The sequence below is a fragment of the Raphanus sativus genome, chromosome 7 (assembly GCF_000801105.2).
Source record: "Raphanus sativus cultivar WK10039 chromosome 7, ASM80110v3, whole genome shotgun sequence".
NCBI classification, from domain to species: Eukaryota; Viridiplantae; Streptophyta; class Magnoliopsida; order Brassicales; family Brassicaceae; genus Raphanus; species Raphanus sativus.
The window spans coordinates 24,614,775-24,626,653 of NC_079517.1; the positions used below are offsets into that span (position 1 = coordinate 24,614,775).

An 11,879-nucleotide genomic window follows, 5' to 3' on the forward strand; every position below is an offset into this window, starting at 1 on the left:
TGTCCAATGCTTAGACCAGAAAAGTGACATCCCAAAGGCCATGGAGAGTAGAAGTGTCGGCCAAAACACTTTGATCAGAACCAAAGCAAAACCATTGCTAGATACTATGCAAGTAAAGGCTAAGGTAAGTCCTATACTTGATAATTTGGTTTATGAATCTTCTTCCACTGGTATAAGTCACTTGTCTTTTTCAAAGAATGTTAAGACAGGTCCTGAGGTCCAGCAAAATCCGAACTCCACATCCTTGTTTGAATCCAAAGTTCACAAAGAATTATTTCCAAGGAACAAGAAAATTTTAGACCTCAAAGAGGAGGACACATCAAGCCAAGGTAAGTCTTCTGATTTTAAAATTCTGAAGGATCAGACATGTCTTAAAATAGGACACCTTGCTGAAGCTTGTCCAATTAAACAAGTATTGAAAGAAACATCACTAGAAACTAAAACTGAATTGTTAAAAATGAGTGATAGTTTTATTCAATCTGATTTGTTGTTTCCAAATTCTTGTATAATGCACTTGTCTTTGTCAAAGGGTATTGCATCAGGAATTAAGGAGCGTGAACTTAAAAGAGAAGACCTAGTCTACCAGCATGGCATTGCTAAAGAGGAGGAAGCCATAAGTGAGGCTGGAAGAAATGATTTGTTGCTTAAGGAAGCAAAACCAGTAATCAAAGTATCAAACCAAGGTAAGTGTTTAACAACACCTTTAGATACTGGTTTAAATTTTCATATTCTTGGTACAGGGATACCAGATGAGAGCTCTATGCTTACTGAAGTGCCAAGGGCCGAGCCAGACCCTGAGATCAATCAAGATCCACACCACAAGTGGAAACCAAAATCTGAACAAAGAATTGTTCAAGTGCCAAAACCTGAGGTAAATTTCACTATAGATCAGAGTGCTATTATTATTTCCATGATAAGATTAATGCACTTGTCTTGTCCAAGAGAATGTGAAATATTTTCAGGAACCAAGGGGGAGTACACTGCCCAAAAAGAAGAGACACAATCCATGATGTTACAAGATGCTGAATCAACTCCAAGTGTTTCTAATTTAAATTCGCCCTTATTACTTGATAAAGAAGATATTATGCACTTGTCTTTGCCAAAAAGTTTTGATCCAGGAATAAAAGAAGTTGAAGCTCATAACCACCAAAGTCAAAAGTTGCAAAGAAGGCAGCAACCAAAAACAAGATATCCAAAGAAGAAAATCATTCTTCAACTTATGGAAGTTATCAAAGTAAGTCTGGGAATTTCTAATTATTTTTATCAGTGTCCAAACACAGATATAATGCACTTACTTTTTGTCCAGAAAGTTGAGAAATTTTCAGGTTGCAAAGAAGAAAGCTTCAAGGATATCCCACCAGATTATCTTGTGTTGCTAGGAAGATCAACTCCAAGAAGGACCAGAAACATGGCCCCTAATAATCTGAAGGACCATCCACTCCAGAAGAGATGCAATGACCAGAAACATAGCAGAGGCGTGATCCTTTCCTATCTGTCCAAAGAAGAGCCACCAGATGCATCATGCCACACCAAACCAAAATTGTATCATCAAGGTAAGGTTCTAAACTCCCAAATGAGAATGAAACCTGACTTGCTCTATTGTGGTGTATCAGGTTATCCAGTTTTGAGGTCAAAACCTTCATAAGGGGGAGGGAATGTTGCGGTCATCAAACCAGTGGTTGAACCAGAGGTCAACCAAGCAGCCCAAACCGGCCACTTTGGAGGTACCAGCGACATAGGTCCAGTCCCAGGAAAATATCTCAACAACCAGAAGGTCTTTTGTCATGAATCCAATTTTCCTAGAAGGCCAACTCATGACGGATTTACTGAGGCTTGGAATTACAAGAAAAAGTTCACGGAGGAAGAAGTTATGAATTTTACAAACCGGAGGTTCCCCAGCCAATCCATCTGCGAGTACCCGACTTTTGAAGGAGATTCAAGCCCAATGAAGGAGCGGCCTGAACCAAAGCCGATCATAGGATTCAAGAGGAGTCTCTCACCTTTCCATAAAGTCCAGTATAAGGAGAAATGGCAACGGAAATCAGGAGTTATGCCCAATTTGCCAGAACCGGTCAAACCAGTTCTACACTTGCCTCAATTGGAAGCTAACCGGTTCAATCAGCTTCAAACCAGACATTGGCGTCCAGGAGATCATTCCAACCAATCAGGAGGTATTGAAGAATTCCTTAGCTACACCAGAGCCCAGGAGATCAGTTGGTTCAATGAAGAGTCACTTAAATCAAACCGGAGCTATTTATGGAAAGATTGGACAATCTATCGGTTTGATCATTTCCAACCAATTCCAATCCGACCAGAAGACATAAGGACTGAACCAGGACGTCCAGGAGACATTATAGGAGTTCAAGAAGAGTTCCATGAGTTCATACCTTGCACCAGCCCCCATTGGATTAGGAGGATCCACACTTACACCAAAACTGCCTTATTTGGAGATTCTTGCAATAAAGCTCCAACAGCTCTTTCTCTCCAGATCAGGCACGACTTCAGCTCATTCCAGACAGTAAAGAAGGTCCCAAGAATGCTCACTTATCCCCTTAAACCATCCAGGTTCAAGAAGATATCAAGATACAAGATCATCTCTTTGAAGAAAGCACAAATCAAGCTAAAGGCTAGTTTCATGGAGCCATCAAAGCCTTTGCTTCCAAGATTTTTATTTCAAGTTTATTTCTTTCCTTTAGTCCATTTTAGACTGTTAGAGAGTTATTATGTCGAGCCTATATAAGCTCAGTCCCTTTCATCTTTGTAAAGCACCCTTGAATTTTATGAATGAAAATAAAGTTTTCTAGTTTTCTTAAAACTATTGTTTGAAGTCTTTTGAGTTTGTGAGAAGCAGCTCTTGAGCAACCAGGCTTATCAAAGTCTCCTTTCACAGAGCTTTGTGGTGTCTATTCAATCCATTTCGTCCATCATCCATCAGATTGAGAGATTCAATCAAACCTTCATCCACAACTCCACTTCAATCCATCAACTAATTAGGCTGAGAGTGTCACACGACCAGCAGCTTAATTCCATCCTATCTATCCTTTTAACCTTGCTTATTTATCTTATTTAATTCATCATATAATCCTCAGTCCATTCATATTTCATTTGTTTCTGTTTTGCTTCATAAAAACTCATAAAACTCATAAAAATCTATCTTCTTTGTTTTCAGGTTGAACCTCAGTTCATCAATTCATATGGTCTGATTTCCAGGCTGTATCAGTTTCTTTTGGTTATGAGCCCCCATCTTCAAACCTTTTCTCCTTGGTTCTTGAAAGTTTACTTGTGGACAAGTAAAGGACTAGTGTGGGGGAGTTGAAATCTTGCATATTTGCATTGTTTTAGCTATTCATTCATAAGCATTTGCATCATATAGATTAGGATTTAGACATGTTTAGGTTCCATTTGGCATACATATGTCTCTATCAGGTATTGGAACACCACATGGAGTTCTTGGAGACATTTGGAAGCAATGTGATCAAAAAGAGGGTGAAAGATGAGCATGGATGGAGGCCTTAGAGAAATCTTCTGTTGCTAAGATTTTGTGGGCACACTGGGAATTGAGTTAGATTTCTAATGGAAGTGGTTTCAAGTCATTTGGAGATGTAATGGAGGAGTTATGATCAATTTACTAGAGGCATATCCATCCTGCTCGAGAACCGCAGAGTGACCTTCTGGAGCGACCTCCTAAGGTAGCTCCCAACCAGAGCGACCAACCAGAGCGACCTACCTAAGTCGCTCGCATTCTCATCGCCCGGAGACACAAAAATTGAGGCTGGAGCGACCTCTCAGAGCGACCCCCCAAGGTCGCTCCCAACCCCAGAGCGACTTCCTGGAGTGACCCTCTGAGGTCGCTCCGCGTTATCTGCTGCACGATTTAATTATTTTTCAAGGACCTTTTTGCAATTTGTTATGCACGTTTTTAGACTTCTAAACCTAAGTTTAAGTACTTTGTAAGCCTATGGAGGCAGATCTATCTTTTTTTCATTGGAAGAACACAAAACTCTCAATAAAAGTTCATCTCTTTTGGATTTTGATTTGTTATGTTCTTGTGTTTCTGTTGATTTCTTATCTATTTCTCTACATGATTAATCTGAAATCTACCATGGGTTTAAGAGGAATCATGGAGATTAGTGAGTAATCACCTTTTGAATTCATGGGTTAGGGAGATTAAGGGTGATTAGGCTAGTTCTATGATGTTTTAGTGTAGATCATTCTTGTTCCTTGCTAGTAGAGTATTCATAATGCATCTTTTGAGTTAGCCACTTAAAAGTTGATCATTAGGCTTTTTCCCACCCAAAAGGTGTTTGATGAAATGTCTGAGACAACTCTCCTAAGCTTTTAGTGTACTTTGCCAAAGACATTTGTTGTTAAAGATGCTAAGATAGCTATTAGACTTGTTCTTAATGATTGCTTTCATATTATTCAACCAAAGACATTTGATGTTTGAGATGTGTTAGCAAATAAGCATTCATCTAGACATAGAGCTTGCTTAGAATTGTGTTTAGGCTTAAGGTTGATAGTTTGATTGATCATTTGCATTTCTTAGTTTGAAACTTGATCACCCAAGGTCAAATTCCCTACACCCATGAGTTCTCTTTTCCATTAGTTAAGAAAGTATCATTCTTTTATTGCATTCAATCATTAGTAGTAATTTAAAATCATTCAAATCTCTGGTTGCACTTAGATTAAATAGGCACTTACATTCTCATTGCTTTAAATCCCTTAGAATTGGTTCGACAATCTTTTATACTACATCATTTGTCTTAGGAGCCTTGAAAACTCTTAACATCACTTACGACGATTCCTAAAACGTGTGTCGTCCTAAAATCGTCGTAATCTCCAAAAACACGGCTTGTCATTAAATCATCATAATGTCTAAAAACGTGTTTCGTACCAACTTAGTCGTAAATTACGCCTACTTGATAGTGCTCAAATTACCAATAAGAGTTTACTCTCTCAAATAAGAGGTGCAGCTGTAGTACATAGGGATCAAATCACGAGGAGCTGGGGAACCAATTAAATATAATCTACTAATCAATCCTAGGTGAATTTGGTTTTAATGATAGAAATATAAATAGCAATTCCTAAAATGAGCAAGGTAGTTGCTCTAACTAACAATATGATGGGTTGTTTAAATGTGACAAAGAGTGCTAGACTTGGGGCTTTTATTCAGGAATGGAGATCATAATTTCTATAAATGCTTTAACAAGTTGCTTGCATGATACTATAGAACTCAGTCGCTTAACTCTAGTGATGTCTCACTGGTTAAATAATCTAGATCTCTGGCCTCAACTGTCGTATGTTGACACAGAAAAAGATTCGATCGACATCCTTTAGAGATATCGACCGATACACCTTTCGCTCGGCGATCGATTCACCTGTCGGGATATCGATCGACGGCTTCTATATATGCCTAGGAGCGAGCTGATAATGAACACTAGGTCTCAAGGAGGGATGTCGCTCTTCTCGACAGGAGACGAACTAGTTCAAATGGATAATTCAAGATAATCAAAGATCCTAGTGATCTATATTCTAGTTAGCTATTCTAGAACAAGCATAGGGTGCAATCCACTTGATGAGTATCACAACTTAGCAATTATAGTTTGGGGCTAATCTCACAAACCTATTTAAACCCTAGATCTAACAAGTAGACTACTCAGATATAGCTAAGCAATTCATGACAATGGATAGATGAAAGAATTGCATAGATAGAATAAAGTAGAGATATAAAAGGAGATGAGAAATCTCTCCAATCTCTCAAAAACAAATAAATCTCTAGTCTCTCTCTCACACTCTCTGCTTTGCCTCTCAAGACTTGTGTTTCTTAGACTCTTCAAAGCTTGCCGTCAAAAACACTTAGCAGGAATACTTAAGCATTTCCATTAGGTTAAGAACTCGTCAGGGGCAATCTTGTAATTTGGTGAAGTCTTGGTGAAGTAGTCGGCTAAACCATTTCGTCCTCGATATCGATCGACAACACTGATGTGTATCGATCGATTATAATATTCTAGTACGCGGATCTTCTCAGCTACATCGATCGACAACTCTGGATGAGTATCGATCGATTCTAATCGCAATGTTGACTTCCTACTTGGTCTTGAATGGTCAACTCGGGTATATCATCTCTTGCACTCCAAAATGCTCCAAAAACATCACTTTCTCACGAAATGCTCCTGAACCTGAAAACATACCTAACAGGCTAGTAAACAGATTAAATATATAATAAAATACTAGTATACCATGGTAAAAAACGGGTAAAATCCATGGTATATCAACTCCCCCAGACTTACTCCTTTGCTTGTCCTCAAGCAAAAACAGTAATCTTTGGAAAAGGTTTGAAAACAGTAGGACTCAAAGATTCAAAATATTGAAGTCATCACTATATGGGTTTGCAATCCATATCTAAACATCCTAATCACAGAAGTTCATTATGCCTTATCCTAACTTAGCAACCAAATTCATCTAGTCAACAACTTAGCAAATCTCATCTGACATTCCCCTCTACTAACCTCATTTCTTAACATAAAATAAAAGTGCAGGCTTTACCTTGGGAGTATCGATCAAAGGACACATGGATTCAACTCAAACAAGTATCTGAACACAGAGGTAATCTTTTCTGATCCCTTTCTCCCCTCATCTTTCTTCTCTGGATCTCTTATTAGTTTCAATTTCAACAGGTTTCGATGCCACAAAGGTCATCTAGTCCATCTCATTGACATTTGCATTGTAACTCATACATTTTGACAAAGTGTACCGAATAATGGGGTCTCTGGTAATTTACCTATCCCTCGTTTCCACAATGTGTGATCATCCTTGAGATTTAGAATACTGGGGTCGAAGGAGACACTCCTACCCCTCTGCCTCTCAAGAAATCATTTCAATCTTTTATAACATAAACTTAGATCTCTGAGATGCCGAAGAGAGAGAAGGAAGTGAACCAGAAACACACAGACTTTTTACCTTCCAGACTTGTAGGAGGATTCCGATCCAGTGATTTCCAAGCCCCAAGACAAGCAAATAAGTCAGTATTAGTGTTGGAGGTCAGCTTTGGTTCATTCAAACAATCTCAGCTAGTGTATATAGGTGACATGTTGATCCACTTCAGCATCTTTAGTACTATCTGCAATCAGTAAATCTAGAATGGTGCTAAAGAGTGGTTAGATAATCAAGTATAAATCTATATCAATGCCCCCATTTAGTACTTATGTGAAAAATAATTTTGAAAAACATTTAAATAAAAACCAAAATAAAAACACATATTAGTAAACTCCCCCTCCCAGACTTAAATTACACTATCCCAGTGTAACACAGCTGGAGTGAGGTAAATAAAATAAATCATAATAAATAAATAAATATAACAAGATAGAACGATTTAACCTGATCGACAAGGTGTCGATCGATTCGTAGGAGTGTACGTCGATCGTTAGTAATGGTCGTGTGGTGTCGAGCGATATGAATGGTACGTGTCGGTCGACGGAATCATCATTCTACTCGGATCTTATAAAAACTGCAAAAATAAATCCGAAAAATAAAAGTAAAAATGAAAAATAATAAAATAAAAGAAAATAAAAGAAAACCTAATAGTGGGTTGCCCACTCGGCGCTTTGTTATAGTCATTTAGCTTGACTGTGGTAGGTGTGTGACTCATGGGGTGCAGAAACTGCTGATCATTGGACAACAATCATCAATTTTGTGTCTCCTACTGTTGAACCATGTGGTAGCGAAGCTTCTTGTGGCATCATCTGACCTTAGCTGTTTCTTATCTATCTTGAGGACTATATCTTGAAGCTTCCTCAAAGAATTCTCAATGTATTCGATGTTGCCAACCTTCTTGTCGATGGTCTGGTAGGTGTATACGGACAACTCCCTCAGCTCATTCTGTAATGCACCGATCTTATCATGAATTAACTGATCTCGGTCTGCCAATGACTCGGTGTCGATCGATGCTACGAGGTGCGCGTCAGTCGTTTCGCTAAGAGTTCTGTCGGTCGACTCAGTATCAACTGTGTCGATCGATGCGGGATGATGGCCTTGGTACTCAAGAGTTCTCTGCATATTGCGTATCTCATTCTTCAATAGACCAGTATCTCTACAAAGGTTGGTAACTCGTTCGTTGACAGTGTCGTCAATGTCATCACTTCTCCCATTAAGTTTATCTTCCATCGCATTCATAGCTTCATACAGCTCATGTTTGATCTGGTTAACTTCTGCTGTAGTGCATGCTCTCTTCGCTGGTGGTGGCTCGATGTCGATCGATATTGGTCGAGGCCTGTCGATCGATGTCGAATTTATGTCATGACGACCAAGATGATCTTGAACTATGCTCATGTCTCTTTGTAGCTCGTTCAGCTGCCGTGACAGTGTATCCAGGTATCGCATGATAGGTGAACTTAAATGATCATGCTTCTCTTCGTATGCTCTCATCCTATCTTCCAGTGTTGCGAACCTCGTGTCGATCGACGGTGAAGACTGTGTGTCGATCGATGGTAAAGTAGCATTCTGAGTCTGATCTTTCTTGCGAATTGATGCTAGCTCTTCCTGTAGAAGATTGATCCTCTTGCTTAACCATTCGACATTGTTGTTGAGAGGGCTGTAGACGTCTCCAATCCGTGTATTGATGTAAGCAATCTCCCATTCATCTCTCTTAGGTGATGAACATTCTAGTCGGTTCTTGTATGTAGTCTTGCCGATGTCGACTGATGGTACATGTACTGTGTCGATCGATGGTGGTGGCGTAGCTTCCTTCTCAAGCGTGGTTAATATGTTGCCAAGCTCCATTCTTTCTCAGCTATATCACTTTGGAGATCCTTGTAGCTGATATCCAAAGGCAGGTAAGTGTCTTCCACCAATGTGCGCATGTCTGCCTCAAGGTGTGCCTGAGCTCTCCATACATCAGTCACCATATCATCTATCTCCTCTCTACTCTAGGGTACTGGTGGTGGTTTGTATGCATGGTAAGGGCGTACGTGTTCTGGAAGGCGTAAGCAACCTTTGTGAAAAAGATATGCTCTTTCAAGAATTCTCCTTATTTGCTCCTTGGTAACTGGGATGATGTCACCATCAACTCCTCTAGCATGTCCAAACTCATCTATGTGAACACCATATTCATCCTTTGCTTCCCACTTGAATCTCCTGGATCCATCAGGGTTAAAGGCACGCCGTCCAAACTCCAATCGTCTGTCGGGGGACTTGACTCTTGCTATGTCGATCGATCTGGGATGCACGCCGTCGATCGATGGTGATGAAACGATGTCGATCGATGGTGAACTCCTGGGTTGACCGAAGCTTTGAGGAACTGTATCCTCTCCCAAGGTGACATGGTGGTTGTCCTGGACGTGAGCTAGGATGTCTGGATGGCCACGTTGCTGTGTGAATAGGTTTGCTGGTCCATTAGCAACTTGGAGGATGTCTGTTATGTCTTCTCTGGTTATGTGCAGAACTCTTCCATCCATTGCTCTTGCATAGCCATCTGTGTCCCTGAAAATACCAAATTCATCAGGAGTTAGTGAAACATTCCTGATATCATTAGGTTCATGAAATCGAAATTGAGCTCTGTTGGTGGCATCGATCGATGGTAAGGTGGTGGTGGTGGCGATCGACGGTGATCGTCTAGCTGCTTGGTTGGATCGATTGTACATGGTGTTGCAGTCCTCCATTGGTAAGTTTCTGAATGCTGGAAGCTGATGGGTATAAGTTGTAGAGGTTTGAATTTTCGTGGCTGGAGTTGTCAACCTTTTATACTCATGTGTTGTCCTAATCGGTGAAATTCCGATTTTGTCCTTTAAGTCTTCCGGGTTAATATCGATCGATGAGATGCTGGCGATGTCGATCGATGGACATTGTCATTTTGCTGGATGAAGTAGATAATCGATCGATGGCGGGCGCTTGATGTCGATCGATTTTGGGAATCTATTTGCAAATGTATCATTCTCCAAGTAGTTTTCCCAAGCTCTCTCTTCCCATTAGTATGCATCATGTTCTTCATTGTGGTCTCCACTGTGGGAAGAGGTGGCTATGTCTATTGCAAAACTCTCATGAAATCCGCTATCTGCCCAACTCCTTACTGAGTAATCATCTTCTTTTCTGCTGGGTGGGATTTCGAAATTCGGGTAGCAATGATCTGGTAGATCGAGTTCATCATCTGGTGGGTCGCTGTCGATCGATAATCCATGGTGGTCGTCGATCTCCTCTGACTTGCTGGTGTCGATCGATGAAGTTAAGGTGCTGTCGATCGATCCCGAGTACTCTGTCTCGTACTCGACTTCACAATGACAAACTGCAATGATACCAAGATCATCTTCTTTTACCACGGTTTTGGCTGGTGGTTTGCCTAGCTTGACAGGGTCGTAGTGGATATCTGGATCTATCAAAGTCAAGCACATCCTGTTGGTGTTCATGTCACATATAGCTCCTACTATAGCCATGAATGCTCTTCCAAGTAAAAGAGAAGAGTTCCAATTTAGCTTGATATCTATGACATGAAAATCCACAGGGATGATAACATTACCAATCTGAACTTCCAGGTCTTTGATCAAACCTCCAGAGTTTTGGTAAGCTGAGTTGCCGTAGTTCCTGGTGTTGGTGAAGGGCTTCTGATACAGTGAACTCTGGTTGTAGTTACTCTTCTGACCACTGCCAAAAAAGTTTATGTTTCCACTCTGGTTTCCATATCTCTGAAATCCAGTACCTCCAATGTAGTTCACATCTTCCTCTGTATCATCTTCTCTAGCCTCTCCTTCTTCAGCTGAGCAGAGTGGCTGCCCAAGAAATGCATGTAAAGCATCTATCTTGGCTCTGACTTCATTCATCTGGTCTTCACCTATGGCTGCAACCAATTTCTTCTTGTCAGAGTCAGTGTTTAGCAGCTGCACTTCATTGAATCCGTGGTGTGGACAGTCTCGCTGGAAGAACTTAAATCTGATCCACGCGTCTTTAAAAGTCTCACTAGGCTTTTGCGCGAAAGTGGCGATTTTGCTCCTTAAGTCTTCAGCGCGTGCCTCATCAAAGAAATTAAGCAGGAAGGCGTTCTTGATGTCGGCCCAGGATGTCAGTGATCCTGTAGGTAGCTGCTTGAGCCAGTGCGAAGCTTCTCCAATCAGTGAGTATTTGAAGAGCTTGCAGAGTAGGTAGTCCTCAGGGACTCCATCCATACGAATAACAGCGATAAGATCCTCGAACCTCTCCAGATGGTCCATAGGATGCTCGTGTGATAGCCCAGAATAAGGTATCTGAGACACGAGAGAGTAGTACTGAGGCTTGAGCTCGAAGTTCGGCTTCTGAATTTCTGGAAGTCGAATAGCTGATCTGTTGGTACTTAGTACTCGTCTGGACGATTGTAGTCTGCCAACGATCGTGTTTGAGCTTCTCCCGTAGGCTCGGCTTCAGGCTCAGGGATTATGTTTCCCTGTGCATCTAGCTTCTGACCTGTTGCATTACGCAGATGACCATCTTGGTCATACAGGTTTCCATTCTGGTCCTGCGTGAGAATAACAATCGCAACCATGCTTCGCGGGTTAGTGTCGATCGATGTATGGTGTGTAGTATCGATCGATTTGGATCGGCGAACGGTATCGGTCGACGGTGCTGTCCGAGTCTCGGTCGACGGTTGAACGTGAATATCAGTCGACGGTACTGCGGTTCTGTCGATCGATGCGGAGCGTAGGTCTTTGCGGATTGAGCGTTCCAAGTGTGCAGGATCTTCTGAGAATAGTAGTTGATTTTCCCTGTTGCTTCTGGTACTGCTGGGCATGTACCTGAAAAGACAAGAAAAAATTTAATCAAAAAGGAGGTAAAAAGAAAAACCTAAGATTAATAAGACTAAATCTAATGGCGATCAAAGCTCCCCGGCAACGGCGCCAAATTTGATAGTGCTCAAATTA

General features: G+C 40.9%; 1 protein-coding gene across 1 annotated transcript in view; it reads left to right on the top strand.

Moving 5' to 3' along the window:
• LOC108815781 (BTB/POZ domain-containing protein At5g48510-like) overlaps window positions 1-11,879 on the top strand; it is a 49,160-nt gene that overhangs the window by 22,947 nt on the left and 14,334 nt on the right. Inside the window, exon 3 of the mRNA XM_056991486.1 lies at window positions 708-713. Coding sequence (XP_056847466.1) covers window positions 708-713 — 6 coding nt within the window. The remainder of the gene's footprint in view (window positions 1-707; window positions 714-11,879) is intronic.